The sequence below is a fragment of the Ranitomeya imitator genome, chromosome 1 (assembly GCF_032444005.1).
Source record: "Ranitomeya imitator isolate aRanImi1 chromosome 1, aRanImi1.pri, whole genome shotgun sequence".
In the NCBI taxonomy this organism is placed as follows: Eukaryota; Metazoa; Chordata; class Amphibia; order Anura; family Dendrobatidae; genus Ranitomeya; species Ranitomeya imitator.
In genome coordinates this window covers 258,290,693-258,307,996 of record NC_091282.1, presented here as the reverse complement: position 1 = coordinate 258,307,996, position 17,304 = coordinate 258,290,693, and the positions used below count along the sequence as shown (strand labels likewise).

The 17,304-nt window shown below is 45.1% G+C and overlaps 1 protein-coding gene across 24 annotated transcripts in view; it reads left to right on the top strand.

Moving 5' to 3' along the window:
• NCOR2 (nuclear receptor corepressor 2) overlaps positions 1–17,304 on the top strand; it is a 574,536-nt gene that overhangs the window by 325,160 nt on the left and 232,072 nt on the right. For all 24 annotated transcript variants that reach the window (XM_069756005.1, XM_069756000.1, XM_069756002.1 and 21 more), the window contains exons 7-9: positions 13,818–13,874; positions 16,575–16,627; positions 16,727–16,793. In XM_069756005.1, the coding sequence (XP_069612106.1) occupies positions 13,818–13,874; positions 16,575–16,627; positions 16,727–16,793 (177 nt within the window). The remainder of the gene's footprint in view (positions 1–13,817; positions 13,875–16,574; positions 16,628–16,726; positions 16,794–17,304) is intronic.

The following is a 17,304-nucleotide window of genomic DNA, read 5'->3' as shown; positions in this document are numbered from 1 at the left end:
CCCACAGCCCCTCATCATCCCTCTATTCCCCACACAGCCCCTCATCATCCCCCATTCTCTTATCATCCACTACACAGCCCCTCATCATCATCCCCCCATTCCCCACACAGCCTATTATCATCCATTACACATCCCCCAATTCCCCACACAGCCTCTTATCATCCACTACACAGGCCCTCATCATCATCCCCCCATTCCCACACAGCACCTCATCACCCCCCATTCCCCACACAGCCTCTTATCATCCACTAGACAACCTCTCATCAACCCCCATTCCCCACACAGCACCTCATTATCCCCCCATTCCCCACACAGTCCCTTATCCTGCCCCCCTTTCCCCACACAGCACCTCATCACCCCCCCATTCCCCACACAGCACATCATCCCCCCATTCCCCACACAGCTCCTCATCACTCCCCCATTCCCCACACAGCCTCTTATCATCCATTACACAGCCCCCCATCACCCCCCATTCCCCACACAGCACCTCATTATCCCTGTTGTGATTAGGTAATTCAGAACCACAATGGACCTAGTGGTTAAGAGCACACAAAGTGACCTGATAGTTACTAACATGGGACGAGCTCTGAGACGTGGAAACTCTGTTGACCGCAATCCCTAATCCTATCCAACCACACTAGAGGTAGCCGTGGATTGCGCCTAACGCTCCCTATGCAACTCGGCACAGCCTGAGAAACTAACTAGCCCTGAAGATAGAAAAATAAGCCTACCTTGCCTCAGAGAAATTCCCCAAAGGAAAAGGCAGCCCCCCACATATAATGACTGTGAGTTAAGATGAAAAAACAAACACAGAGATGAAACAGATTAAGCAAAGTGAGGCCCGACTTACTGAATAGACCGAGGATAGGAAAGATAGCTTTTCGGTCAACACAAAACCCTACAAACAACCACGCAGAGGGGCAAAAAGACCCTCCGCACCGACTAACGGTACGGAGGTGCTCCCTCTGCGTCTCAGAGCTTCCAGCAAGCAAGAAAAACCAATAAAGCAAGCTGGACAGAAAAAATAGCAAAACAAAAGTAACACAAGCAGAACTTAGCTTATGCAGGAAAGATAGGCCACAGGAACGATCCAGGAGGAAGCAAGACCAATACTAGAACATTGACTGGAGGCCAGGATCAAAGCACTAGGTGGAGTTAAATAGAGCAGCAATTAACGACTTAAGCTCATCACCTGAGGAAGGAAACTCAGAAGCCGCAGTACCACTTGTGACCACAGGAGGGAGCTCGACCACAGAATTCACAACAGTACCCCTTCCTTGAGGAGGGGTCACCGAACCCTCACCAGAGCCCCCAGGCCGACCAGGATGAGCCATATGAAAGGCACGAACAAGATCGGCAGCATGGACATCAGAGGCAAAGACCCATGAATTATCTTCCTGACCATAACCCTTCCACTTAACCAGATACTGGAGTTTCTGTCTCGAAACACGAGAATCCAAAATCTTCTCCACTATATACTCCAACTCCCCCTCCACCAAAACCGGGGCAGGAGGATCAACAGATGGAACCATAGGTGCCACGTATCTCCGCAACAATGACCTATGGAATACGTTATGGATGGAAAAAGAATCTGGAAGGGTCAAACGAAAAGACACAGGATTAAGAACCTCAGAAATCCTATACGGACCAATAAAACGAGGCTTAAACTTAGGAGAGGAAACCTTCATAGGAATATAACGAGATGACAACCAAACCAAATCCCCAACACGAAGTCGGGGACCCACACAGCGTCTGCGATTAGCGAAACGTTGAGCCTTCTCCTGGGACAAGGTCAAATTGTTCACTACATGAGTCCAAATCTGCTGCAACCTGTCCACCACAGTATCCACACCAGGACAGTCCGAAGACTCAACCTGCCCTGAAGAGAAACGAGGATGGAACCCAGAATTACAGAAAAACGGCGAAACCAAGGTAGCCGAGCTGGCCCGATTATTAAGGGCGAACCTAGCCAACGGCAAAAAGGACACCCAATCATCCTGATCAGCAGAAACAAAGCATCTCAGATATGTTTCCAAGGTCTGACTGGTTCGTTCAGTCTGGCCATTTGTCTGAGGATGGAAAGCCGAGGAAAAAGACAAATCAATGCCCATCCTGGCACAAAAGGCTCGCCAAAACCTCGAAACAAACTGGGAACTTCTGTCAGAAACGATGTTCTCTGGAATGCCATGTAAACGAACCACATGCTGGAATAACAATGGCACCAAATCAGAGGAGGAAGGTAATTTAGACAAGTGTACCAAATGGATCATCTTAGAGAAGCGATCACAAACCACCCAAATGACCGACATTTTTTGAGAAACGGGGAGATCCGAAATAAAATCCATAGAGATATGTGTCCAAGGCCTCTTCGGGACCGGCAAGGGCAAAAGCAACCCACTGGCACGAGAACAGCAGAGCTTAGCCCGAGCACAAATCCCACAGGACTACACAAAAGAACGCACATCCCGCGACAGAGACGGCCACCAAAAGGATCTAGCCACTAAATCTCTGGTACCAAAGATTCCAGGATGACCAGCCAACACCGAACAATGAACCTCAGAGATAACTTTATTCGTCCACCTATCAGGGACAAACCGTTTCTCCGCTGGGCAACGATCAGGTTTATTAGCCTGAAATTTTTGCAGCACCCGCCGCAAATCAGGGGAGATGGCAGACACAATTACTCCCTCTTTGAGAATACCCGCCGGCTCAGACAAACCCGGAGAGTCGGGCACAAAACTCCTAGACAGGGCATCCGCCTTCACATTTTTAGAGCCCGGAAGGTACGAGACCACAAAGTCAAAACGGGAGAAAAACAGTCACCAACGAGCCTGTCTAGGATTCAACCGTTTGGCAGACTCGAGATAAGCCAAGTTCTTGTGATCAGTCAAGACCACCACGCGATGCTTAGCTCCTTCAAGCCAATGACGCCACTCCTCGAATGCCCACTTCATGGCCAGCAACTCTCGATTGCCAACATCATAATTTTGCTCAGCAGGCGAAAACTTCCTGGAAAAGAAGGCGCATGGCTTCATCACCGAGCAATCAGAACCTCTTTGCGACAAAACAGCCCCCGCACCAATTTCAGAACCATCAACCTCGACCTGGAACGGAAGCGAAACATGTGGTTGACACAATACAGGGGCAGAAGAAAAACGACGCTTTAACTCTTGAAAAGCTTCCACAGCAGCAGAAGACCAATTGACCACATCCGCACCCTTCTTGGTCAAATCGGTCAATGGTTTGGCAATACTAGAAAAATTGCAGATGAAGCGACGATAAAAATTAGCAAAGCCCAGGAACTTTTGCAGACTCTTCAGAGATGTCGGCTGAGTCCAATCATGAATGGCCTGGACCTTAACAGGGTCCATCTCGATAGTAGAAGGGGAAAAAATGAACCCCAAAAATGAAACCTTCTGAACACCAAAGAGACACTTTGATCCCTTCACAAACAAAGAATTAGCACGCAGGACCTGGAACACCATTCTGACCTGCTTCACATGAGACTCCCAATCATCCGAGAAGACCAAAATATCATCCAAGTATACAATCAGGAATTTATCCAGGTACTCTCGGAAGATGTCATGCATAAAGGACTGAAATACTGATGGAGCATTGGCAAGTCCGAATGGCATAACCAGGTACTCAAAATGGCCCTCGGGCGTATTAAATGCAGTTTTCCATTCATCGCGCCGTTTAATACGCACAAGATTATATGCACCACGAAGATCTATCTTGGTGAACCAACTAGCCCCCTTAATCCGAGCAAACAAATCAGATAGCAGCGGCAAGGGGTACTGAAATTTGACCGTGATTTTATTTAGAAGGCGGTAATCAATACAAGGTCTCAGCGAACCATCCTTCTTGGCCACAAAAAAGAACCCTGCTCCCAATGGCGATGATGACGGGCGAATATGACCCTTCTCCAAGGATTCTTTAACGTAACTCCGCATAGTGGCGTGCTCAGGTACAGATAAATTAAACAGTCGACCCTTAGGAAACTTACTACCAGGAATCAAATCGATAGCACAATCACAATCCCTATGCGGAGGTAGGGCATTGGACTTGGGCTCATCGAATACATCCCGGTAATCAAACAAGAACTCTGGGACCTCAGAAGGGGTGGATGATGAGATAGACAGAAATGGAACATCACCATGTACCCCCTGACAACCCCAGCTGGACACAGACATTGATTTCCAATCTAATACTGGGTTATGGACTTGTAGCCATGGCAACCCCAACACGACCACATCATGCCGATTATGCAACACCAGAAAGCGAATATCCTCCTGGTGCGCAGGAGCCATGCACATGGTCAGCTGGGTCCAATACTGAGGCTTATTCTTGGCCAAAGGCGTAGCATCAATTCCTCTCAATGGAATAAGACACTGCAAGGGCTCCAAGACAAACCCACAGCGCCTAGCATACTCCAGGTCCATCAAATTCAGGGCAGCGCCTGAATCCACAAATGCCATGACAGAATAGGAAGACAAAGAGCAGATCAAAGTAACGGACAAAAGAAATTTCGACTGTACCGTACCAATGGTGGCAGACTTAGCGAACCGCTTAGTGCGCTTAGGACAATCGGAGATAACATGAGTGGAATCACCACAGTAGAAACACAGCCCATTCTGACGTCTGTTTTCTTGCCTTTCAGCTCTGGTCAAAGTCCTATCGCACTGCATAGGCTCAGGTTTATGCTCAGATAATACCGCCAAATGGTGCACAGATTTACGCTCACGCAAGCGTCGACCGATCTGGATGGCCAAAGACATAGACTCATTCAGACCAGCAGGCATAGGAAATCCCACCATGACATCCTTCAGGGCTTCAGAGAGACCATTTCTGAACATAGCTGCCAGCGCACATTCATTCCATTGAGTGAGCACGGACCACTTTCTAAACTTCTGACAATAAATCTCTATCTCATCCTGACCCTGACACAGAGCCAGCAAATTTTTCTCTGCCTGATCCACTGAATTAGGTTCATCGTACAGTAATCCGAGCGCCAGAAAAAACGCATCAATATTACATAATGCAGGATCTCCTGGCGCAAGGGAAAATGCCCAGTCTTGAGGGTCGCCACGTAATAACGAAATAATGATCTTAACTTGTTGAACTGGGTCACCAGAGGAGCGAGGTTTCAAAGCCAGAAACAGTTTGCAATTATTTTTGAAACTCAGAAATTTAGCTCTATCTCCAGAAAACAAATCAGGAATAGGAATTCTTGGTTCCAACATAGAATTCTGAGCCACAAAGTCTTGAATATTTTGTACTCTTGCAGTGAAATGATCCACACATGAAGACAGACCTTTAATGTCCATGACTACACCTGTATCCTGAACCACCCAAATGTCTAGGGGAAAAAAAAGGCAAAACACAGTGCAAAGAAAAAAAAATGGTCTCAGAACTTCTTTTTTCCCTCTATTGAGAAGCATTAGTACTTTGGGCCTCCAGTACTGTTGTGATTAGGTAATTCAGAACCACAATGGACCTAGTGGTTAAGAGCACACAAAGTGACCTGATAGTTACTAACATGGGACGAGCTCTGAGACGTGGAAACTCTGTTGACCGCAATCTCTAATCCTATCCAACCACACTAGAGGTAGCCGTGGATTGCGCCTAATGCTCCCTATGCAACTCGGCACAGCCTGAGAAACTAACTAGCCCTGAAGATAGAAAAATAAGCCTACCTTGCCTCAGAGAAATTCCCCAAAGGAAAAGGCAGCCCCCCACATATAATGACTGTGAGTTAAGATGAAAAAACAAACACAGAGATGAAACAGATTAAGCAAAGTGAGGCCCGACTTACTGAATAGACCGAGGATAGGAAAGATAGCTTTGCAGTCAACACAAAACCCTACAAACAACCACGCAGAGGGGCAAAAAGACCCTCCGCACCGACTAACGGTACGGAGGTGCTTCCTCTGCGTCTCAGAGCTTCCAGCAAGCAAGAAGAACCAATAAAGCAAGCTGGACAGAAAAAATAGCAAAACAAAAGTAACACAAGCAGAACTTAGCTTATGCAGGAAAGATAGGCCACAGGAACGATCCAGGAGGAAGCAAGACCAATACTAGAACATTGACTGGAGGCCAGGATCAAAGCACTAGGTGGAGTTAAATAGAGCAGCAACTAACGACTTAACCTCATCACCTGAGGAAGGAAACTCAGAAGCCGCAGTACCACTTGTGACCACAGGAGGGAGCTCGACCACAGAATTCACAACATATCCCCCATTCCCCACAGAGCCCCTCATCATCCCCCCCATTTCCCACACAGCCTCTTATCATCCACTACACAGCCCCTCATCACCCCCATTCCCCACACAGCACCTCATTATCCCCCCATTCCCCACCCAGCCCCTCATTATCCCCCCCATTCCCCACACAGCCTCTTATCATCCACTACACAGCCCCTCATCACCCCCCATTCCCCACAAAGCACCTCATCACCCCCCCATTTCCCACACAGCACCTCATCATCCCCCCGATTCCCCACACAGCCTCTTATCATCCAATACACAGCCCCTCATCACCCCCCCATTCCCCACACAGCGCTTCATCACCCCCATTCCCCACACAGCACCTCATCATCCCCCGATTCCCCACACAGCCTCTTATCATTCCCCCGATTCCCCACATAGCCTCTTATCATCCACAACACAGCCCCTCATCACCCCCCATTCCCCACACAGCGCCTCATCACCCCTCATTCCCCACACAGCCCCTCATCATCCCCCATACCCCACACGGCCTCTCATCACCCCCCATTCCCCACACAGCCTCTTATCATCTACTACACAGCCCGTATCATCATCCCCCCATTCCCCACACACCTCGGTAATCTCCTCACACAGCTCCATGCTGCAGACCCTCACTCCTCTAGCAGCCTCAGCAGCTTCTTGCTATCGTGTCTTCACTGGACTGAAGGAGGCCCCGCCCCTTCCGGTGACATCATTACCTCCCGAAATCACCTCCGTTCTAGTCACTGCAGTCAGATCTTCAGTTGTACTCGTGTCTGTAAGATACGAGTACAATTGAATACTGGGAGCCGGCGCTGCAGCTTCTCTGTGCCGGCTGTCAGCTTGCCTGTCGGCACAGAGAACAGCTGACTCCCAATCCGTGGGGCGGCAGAATGCAGCTGCCAGGGGAGGCACTGCGGACTACCGCATTAGGCAGCCCAACTGCGCCCCCCTGCCAGCTGCACCCGGGGCACATGCCCTGTCTTCCCCCCCCTAGATACGCCACTGGCTCTGCCCTCAACAGCGCAGACAAAGTACGCCTGTGCAGGAGCCGCAGCCGGTAGACAAGAAGAGAACGACATCGTATGAAGATGGGAGGCGCCGGACCCGGACCGTGACGCCCATCGGACCGGACCACACCGGGACCGCCCCTGGGTGAGTATAATCTAACCTGTTTTTCTTATCTTTAAGGATACATCGGGGGGGGGGGGGGGAGGGGGGCTTATCTACAGCATTCCCTTTAAAATAGTTTGTGAAACCTATTCACATGTCTTGAACCATACTCTGTAGCAGATTTTCTGTGTAGGACATGCATTCATGATACAGCAGTGTTTTGCCTTTGATGACAAATTGCTGTAGTGAGATACATAATGGCGATGGTTAGCCGATTTTGCAGGGCTCTGCTATCTACTGTAGAGATAAGATAAGCTCATGCTGTTCTTCCTTATGTTCTTACAAAATTGTCTGCAGTAAATCAAAACCTTGTTCACAGAGCGGCTGCTTTCTCCAGTGTTTCCTTCTTCCATTCACTTTCTTTTGCAGTTTTTTTTTTCTTCTCTCTGTGGGTAATGAAAGCTTCAGTAATTGTCTTCTCAGCTCAGGCTCCGCTATTATAATCTACGGATAATTCCACCTTCCGTGCTGGTGTTATTATGAGCATCCTTCAGGATTAGCCACAAGGGCTTCCTCCGCAATGTTTGTTTTGCTGTCTGACCTTCTCCATGGGGCCTTGAAGGATGACCTTTAATTGTAGCTATATCCGCCAGAATACATACATTAAGGCTGCTATTACTGGTGGCTGGAGTTAGAGGAAAGGGTTAAGATAACCTTGGATTTGCTTTATGTGCTGTCTCATGCTGAGCTATTGCATCTGCATGTCCTTATTAATCCTCCTCAGACTAATAACTGGTATCCTGGAGTCCGTGGCGATGGGGATATATTTACAGACCAATAGACAGAGTGTTCAGCAATAGGATATGGCCGAGGCATTCGCTTGATATGTCAGTAAAACTGCCAAGGTTATGTTCATCAGAAGAGTTGCTTACTACAGTGAGGACCATCTGTGGTCATAGTATCCATAATTTCCAGACCTTGCGATGGAGTGCAGACTAATGCATGTGACATAGAGTGACTGAGAGCAGTAAGGACTAGCATGCCACGTTACACAGTTCGTTTTTTGTGCGGATTCTACCTGCGGTTTTACACCTGCGGATTCCTATTATGGAGCAGGTGTAAACCGCTGCAGAATCCACACAAAGAGTTGACATGCTGCGGAATAAACAATGCAGCGTTTCCACGCGTTTTTTTCCGCAGCATGTGCACTGCGGATTTTGTTTTCCATAGGTTTACATGGTACTGTAAACTCATGGAAAACTGCTGCGAATCTGCAGCAGCCAATGCGCTGCGGATCCGCAGCAAAATCCGCAACGTGTGCACATAGCCTTATTGCTGTTGGACTGGACTCTTTATTTCTGCTACATGCAAATCTCTGATCTGGAGTGTGATCTATAACATTTTAACCATGTTTTACAATTTCAATATGATGAATGTAAAGGGGTTTGAAGGGCTCATTGGCTTCTTTAAAACGAATAGCTGACTTTTAGGATAGCCTACTATATTTGCTCGCTTAGCCATTTTCTGCCAATCAGCTGTTGAAGGTGTGTGGTCAACTGTTAGGTCTATGGTGCTTTTAGTCACGGCTGTAGGATAAAGTCGTAGTAAAATGTTACACCAGGCACAGCCACTCCAAAACCTGTGGAACTGTGTCTGGTATACAATGTTGGGGGGAGACCACTCATTGGTATCCCTATCCCTCCACACAGATGGATGACCATTAGTGATGAGTGAAGGTGCACAGATAAGGTGTTATTCGAGCATGCTCCTGTGATAAGAGTGTCTTCAGAGTGCTAGAGAACTATGTTTGAGTCCCGCAGCTGCGTGTCTCGCGGCTATTAGACAGCCACAACACATGTAGGGATTGCCTGTTAGTTAGGCAAGCAGCCATGAGACATGCAGCCATGAGGACTCAAACATATTTCCGAAGTCACTTGGTTAGCACATGATCATACTCTGATAACACCTTAGGCTACTTTCACACTAGCGTTTTCTGCAATCCGTCACAATGCGTCGTTTTGCAGAAAAAACGCATCCTGCAAAAGTGCTTGCAGGATGCGTTTTTTTCCCCATAGACTTGCATTGACGACGCATTTGCGACGGATTGCCACACGTCGCATCCGTTGAGCGACGGATGCGTCGTGCTTTTGCGGACCGTCGGGAGAAAAAAACGCTACATGTAACGTTTTTTTCTCCTGACGGACCGCTTTTTCCGACCGCGCATGCGCGGCCGGAACTCCGCCCCCACCTCCCCGCACCTTACAATGGGGCAGCGGATGCGCCGGAAAAATGCATCCGCTGCACCCATTGTGCAATGCAGCAAACGCTAGCGTCGGAATCTCTCCCAGACGCATTGCGACGGGGAGATTCCGACGCTAGTGTGAAAGGAGCCTTATCTGCTCACATTCGCTCATCTCTACTTTTTCATATAACACACTGTTGGGATTCAGCATATGTAGCATGTCGAATCCAAACATTAAGAGAAATAGTAAGAGTAACTATTCAGCGCGTGACCACAAGTATGCAAATCATATATTGTGGTCATGGACACTCGCTCGAATTGGCAAGCAATGTAGCTTGCTTAATCCAAACACTGTCAAATATACACAGTGTTAATATTTTGCAACCTACACTTCTTGACAAAAATTTGTGTTAGACTAGACTGGAAAACCCCTTTAAGTATAGGCTACCAATATTAACGTCCCTGATAAACCCTATACAGCAACCCCTTTAAGTATAGGCTGCCAATATTAAAGTCCTGAACAGCAGGCACATTTGTAGAGTAGCAGTCATTCAGAAATTACCCAAACTTCTCATTTCTGTTGAAAGCGTTTTGATAACTGTGGTTTCTTTCCTCTTGATTTTCAGCTCACTGTTTTGATGCACTTCTCTATCATGACGGTTGTTAGGAAATAGATGCCAAAGAATTCAGACCCGTTATCTGATGACATATTTTCTGCCATAACGTAAACCCTCTTGAAGACCGCTTCTTAGAGAAGGCCACATTCCATCTTCAGTAGATCACATTTTCTATGATAAATACTCTATTTTCTGTATATTAATCTTTCTTTGAGAGGATTTCACAGCAATTAAGCTTTTCCTCTAATTTACGTTGGCTGTTTCGATCTATACTATCTACAGAAAATATATAGATTTTAAAGTGACCAGCCATAGCCTCATTGGCGAAAGTACTGCACCTGACCATTTTGGGACAGCAGCGGCACTGGAGGGGAGTATAGCTATTTTACTTTGGGAAAACATGGGGATTGAAAACTGGTTATTTGATTAGTGGACAACCCATTTAACCAGTTCTGTACTGCCGATAGGCTACAAACTTCTGAGCAGTCTGCCCTCTACACTGTGTCAATGCGGTGTAAATTGCTTGCATGAGATGAGATAATGTAGCTGCAGCTGTGGGTAGCTGGCTGTCAGACACAACTGGCCTCCCGGTAGGGAAGTCAGAGCTCTGTTCTGTAGGTATGAGATTGAATTTCTCCTCTAACTGGGGTTAATATAGGAATGGGAAGTAGTTTTTAAAAAAAAAGACAACACCAGTCTGAGTTGCTGTTTCTAGCCCCTCAACTATCGGAAAAAAGTTGTTGTGTGTATATGTATGTGTGTGTGTGTATCGTATCGTATTATATATATGTATATATATATATATATACTATATTATTGTCTAAGGGTCACTCCCGTCTTTGTGTCTGTCCTTTTGTCTGTCTGTCACGGATATTCATTGGTCGCGGCCTCTGTCTGTTATGGAAATCCAAGTCGCTGATTGGTCGTGGCAAAACGCCCACGATCATTGCCACGACCAATCAGCGACGGGCACAGTCCGCCGGCAAAATGGCCGCTCCTTCCTCCCCGCAGTCCGTGCCCGCTCCATACTCCCCTCCAGTCAGCCCTCACACAGGGTTAATGGCAGCGCTAATGTACCGCGTTATGCTGCAGTGTAACGCACTCCATTAACGCAGCTATTAACCCTGTGTGACCAACTTTTTACTATTGATGCTGCATACGCAGCATCAATAGTAAAAAGATCTAATGTTACAAGTAATAATAATAATAAAAAAGTTACTCTCACCCTCTGACGTCGCGCCCTGTCCTCGGCAGTGCAAAGCGGCAGGTTCCGGTGCCAAGGATGCTATGCGAGAAGAACCTGCCATGACGTCACGGTCATGTGACTGCGACGTCATCACAGGTCCTGCGCTCATACCAACCCTGGGACCGGAAGCTGCCGCGTGCACCGCACACAGGCGCCAGGACTACAAGGGGCCTTCGGAAGGTGAGTATATGTTTATTTTTTATTTTAAGTCTTTTTTAACTTGTTACATACATGTGCAATATACGTGGCTGGGCAGTATACTACGTGGCTGGGCAATATACTACGTGGCTGGGCAATATACTACGTGACTGGGCAATATACTACGTAGCTGGGCAATATACTACGTGACTGGGCAATATACTACGTAGCTGGGCAATATACTATGTGGCTGGGCAATATACTACGTCACTGGGCAATATACTACGTAGCTGGGCAATATAGTACGTGACTGGGCAATATACCGTACTACGTGGCTGGGCAATCTACTACATCGCTGGGCAATATACTACGTGACTGGGCAATATACTACGTGACTGGGCAATATACTACGTGGCTGGGCAATATACTACATCGCTGGGCAATATACTACGTGACTGGGCAATATACTACGTGACTGGGCAATATACTACGTGACTGGGGAATATACTACGTGACTGGGCAAATATACTACGTGACTGGGCAATATACTACGTGACTGTGCAGTAAACTACGTGGCTGGGCAATATACTACGTGGCTGGGCAATATACTACGTGGCTGGGCAATATACTACGTGGCTGGGCAATATACTACGTGGCCGGGCAATATACTATGTGGCTGGGCAATATACTACATCACTGGGCAATATACTATGTAGCTGGGCAATATACTACGTGACTGGGCAATATACTATGTAGCTGGGCAATATACTATGTGGCTGGGCAATATACTATGTCACTGGGCAATATACTACGTAGCTGGGCAATAACGTACATGACTGGGCAATATACTACGTGACTGGGCAATATACTACGTGACTGGGCAATATACTACGTGGCTGGGTAATATACTACGTGGGCTGTGCAATATACTACGTGGACATGCATATTCTAGAATACCCGATGCGTTAGAATCGGGCCACCATCTAGTGTGTGTATGTGTATATATATATATATATACACACATACATATATACATACAATTTAAAGAGTTTTCAGCAATCCTTTATGGCACTAATGGAAAAATAAAAAAACAAATGGGGGAAAATACACATTTCTTATTTTAATTGAAATTTCCCCCCATATCCACAAAAGAGGGGATATAAAAATTTAGGCATTTTGCATCCGGAAAAAAAGAGGCAATGTCACTTGGATATCCAAATTAAAAAATGTTTTAGGTCCCTTTTTAAAGCGCATGTACCATAAATTCCAGAAAAATGTGCCTTGTCAGGAAGGGGGAAAAATATCCTGTCCTGAACCTTTAATAAGATTTATCATGGTTTATTTTATTTTATTTATTTATTTATTTTGTGCTTGTAGTATTAAAGAAAAACCACCAGATGGCTACCTTACTCTGCTATGAAAATGAATGTTTGAGTGAAGAATATAAATTGTATGAATGTTTTTAATAGCAGACTTCATGAGCTATATGCACCTTGACACAATATCTGGCTGTTGATTTTTATTTATTTTTTTATACACTTTTTTTCTTGGCTTCATCTAAAAGGATTTTGCTTTATACAGTGTAAAAGGCTCACACTAAAACAGTCCATGCTATTGTAGAGCAGTGGAATAATGTGAATGATGCGCTTTGTATAGAAAGTAATGCAATCGGTTCCCGAGAGCGCATTGATCATATTTTTTTATATTATTAAAAAAAAACCTTCTGTCCCTCAAGTAGCTTTAGATGTAATGTAGCCAACAACTGTTTCCAGCCTCTGTATTTTTTTAATGTCTCTGCATGCTTGCTAAAATACATCAAAAGTGGTTGCGCGCTAATCTGATATTCCTCACTTTTCTCCCACTGAAACCTTGAGAACCGGAGAGGTGCTGCAGCTTCATCCCCCTCTTCTCCACCCTTCTCTGTGTACCATGTAGACTAACTCCCATTGTATATTAGAAAAGTATGCTACATGGACACTTCTTTTGCACATAGACAAGGCCCTACTGATAAGTTTGGTGTGCGGGCAGGTTGTTTCCTTGGTGCAAGTACGGAATGTGTTCACTTAAAGAGATGTGAACAGATACTTAGAAGGTGGCAGATATGTATTATTTTCTCAGGCCCACTGGACTACAGGTTAGAACTTGGGATCTCCTATTTATCATGAATATTGTGAGTAAATTGGATCTGATAGAAGTGTGATCTGTTTGTATTGCAGAAAAAGGCAGAGGCGGCTCATCGGATTCTGGAAGGTCTGGGACCTCATGTGGAACTGGTACGTCACATTCATCATACATCGGAACTAAAATGTTTCACGTGTCACTTATCACAGGTGGGCGGCATCACTGGCATCTATCTCTAAGGCCGCCGTCACACATGCGAGTTTTACGGACGTAAGAGCGCAGAATCTACGTCCGTAAAACTCGCAAAAAATACGGCACAATTATTCTCTATGCCCCTGCTCCTATTTGCCGTATTTTACTGATCAGTATTATACGGCTTTCTACGGCCGTACAAAATCGCAGCATGCTGCGTTTGTCACCGTACTGCGCAAGAAATACGCCAATGAAAGTCTATGGAAGCGTGAAAAATACGGATTACACACGGACAAGCAGTGTGACTTGTGAGAAATACGCAGCGCTGTTAGAGAGAAAAGCCGGTAATTCAGTGCGGTGTACAGTAAAATCACACTGACAGCTTACAGTAGAATAGGTAGAATAAATGTGTACACATAGAATAGGTATATATATATATATATGTCATTAGACACATATATGTATATATATTAATATTTATTCCAGCGCTAGACAGCTTGAAAGCCGGTAATTCAATTACCGGCTTTTTCCTTCTCCTTCCTAAAACCCGACATGATTTGAGACATGGTTTACATACAGTAAACCATGTCTTCTCTCCATTTTTTTTGCAGATTCCACACTACTAATGTCAGTAGTGTGTATCTGCAAAATTTGGCTGTTCTAGCTCTTAAAATAAAGGGTTAAATGGCGGAAAAAATTGGCGTGGGCTCCCGCGCAATTTTCTCCGCCAGAGTAGTAAAGCCAGTGACTGAGGGCAGATATTAATAGCCTGGAGAGGGTCCATGGTTATTGGCCCCCCCTGGCTAAAAATATCTGCCCCCAGCCACCCCAGAAAAGGCACATCTGGAAGATGCGCCTATTCTGGCACTTGGCCACTCTCTTCCCATTCCCGTGTAGCGGTGGGATATGGGGTAATGAAGGGTTAATGCCACCTTGCTATTGTAAGGTGACATTAAGCCAGATTAATAATGGAGAGGCGTCAATTATGACACCTATCCATTATTAATCCAATACTAGTAAAGGGTTAAATAAAACACAAACACATTTTTTAAAATTATTTTAATGAAATAAAAACAATGGTTGTTGCAGTATTTTATTCAAAGCTCCCTGGCTTTCTAGGTAATTTCCCACGATCTATGAACAGCCAGCAGAGGGCGCCTCACCGCAAATGAAGCTAAATATAGATCATTGATCTATATTTAGACTCATTCCCCGGGTTTTGCAGCGAGGAGCAGCCTGCATTAGCACAGCTCCTTGCTGCAAAATGTTTTAACCCCTTCAGAAGGATTTACATCGTTGGACGTTACAGATCTGCGGAGGGTAAGTATATTGTTGGTTTATTATGTTTTTTTACTCACAGAACGAGGGTCTTCAGTGACTGGATTGGGCGTTGAATAAAATACTGCAACAACCATTGTTTTTATTTCATTAAAATAATTTTAAAAAATGTGTTTGTGTTTTATTTAACCCTTTACTAGTATTGGATTAATAATGGATAGGTGTCATAATTGACGCCTCTCCATTATTAATCTGGCTTAATGTCACCTTACAATAGCAAGGTGGCATTAACCCTTCATTACCCCATATCCCACCGCTACACGGGAATGGGAAGAGAGTGGCCAAGTGCCAGAATAGGCGCATCTTCCAGATGTGCCTTTTCTGGGGTGGCTGGGGGCAGATATTTTTAGCCAGGGGGGGGCCAATAACCATGGACCCTCTCCAGGCTATTAATATCTGCCCTCAGTCACTGGCTTTACTACTCTGGCGGAGAAAATTGCGTGGGAGCCCACGCCAATTTTTTCCGCCATTTAACCCTTTATTTTAAGAGCTAGAACGGCCAAATTTTGCAGATACACACTACTGACATTAGTAGTGTGGAATCTGCAAAAAAAATGGAGAGAAGACATGGTTTACTGTATGTAAACCATGTCTCAAATCATGTCGGGTTTTAGGAAGGAGAAGGAAAAAGCCGGTAATTGAATTACCGGCTTTCAAGCTGTCTAGCGCTGGAATAAATATTAATATATATACATATATGTGTCTCACTGACATATATATATATATATATACCTATTCTATGTGTACACATTTATTCTACCTATTCTACTGTAAGCTGTCAGTGTGATTTTACTGTACACCGCACTGAATTACCGGCTTTTCTCTCTAATATATGTGTCTACTGACATATATATATATATATATATATATATATATATATATATATATATATATATATAGACAGTATATATATATTTTCTTTTCTTTTTGGGACACATGGATCACTTCTATAGCGGTATGTTGGTTTTGCTAGCCTGCGAGAAAACCACGCAGTACGGATGCCATACGGATTACATACGGAGGATGCCATGCGCAAAAAACGCTGACACACCCTGCCTACGGAGGAGCTACGGACCACTTTTTTCGGGACTTTTCAGCGTATTACGGCCGTAATATACGGACCGTATTGTTTTACGCTGTGTGTGACGCCGGCCTAATGCTTACTATTATTATTATTATTATTTATTATTATAGCGCCATTTATTCCATGGCGCTTTACATGTGAGGGACTTACTAGGGACTTACAACGCTAATAATTCTCCATGATACATGGAAGTTCTGGTAGATGGTGTTGTGAATACATACATTGATTTTCCTTACAGCCACTGTACAACCAGCCGTCAGACACCAAGCAATACCATGAAAATATTAAAATGTAAGTACATCATGCAGTCTATACTTTCTAGTTGTCATCTCACTTATAAAACCATTTATTTCCTAAATTGTTTTACATTTTCCAATTTCCCTACTTTAGAAACCAGACCATGCGTAAGAAGCTCATTCTGTATTTTAAAAGAAGGAATCATGCCCGTAAGCAATGGGTAAGTAGTGGGCAGTGTAGCCTGCACCATACGTCTTTATATTCAATAGCACATAACGTATTACTATGTAGAGACCTGCAGTCAAAGTATTAAATACAGTGCGCTGTTGTGCTCCGGAAAAAATACCGCATATCACGTGCTTCTGTAACCCCCAGCAATCAACTATTACACAATGGCTATGCAATTAATGGCTGATCATGTGGCTGTGCCCACTTCAGTAAGAGCCGCTCATCATTCTGGCTTTTAGAAATGGACCCACTATGATGTATATAAGCTGTGAGACAATCCCTATAAAGGTGAATAAAGCTGAAATAACAATAAACGCAGTAGGGTTTTATCTGACTAATAGTGTGGGAGACCAAAAGCAAAGGTACTCTCCTGGTATGGTTGTGTGATCACAATCACTAATAGGCTTAAGGCTGCTGCAGACCCACAAATCGATATACACAAAGAAAGGGTTAATTCTGCTCCTCCAGGATGAGAGAGAATTGGCATTCAGAAATGCGGTTGA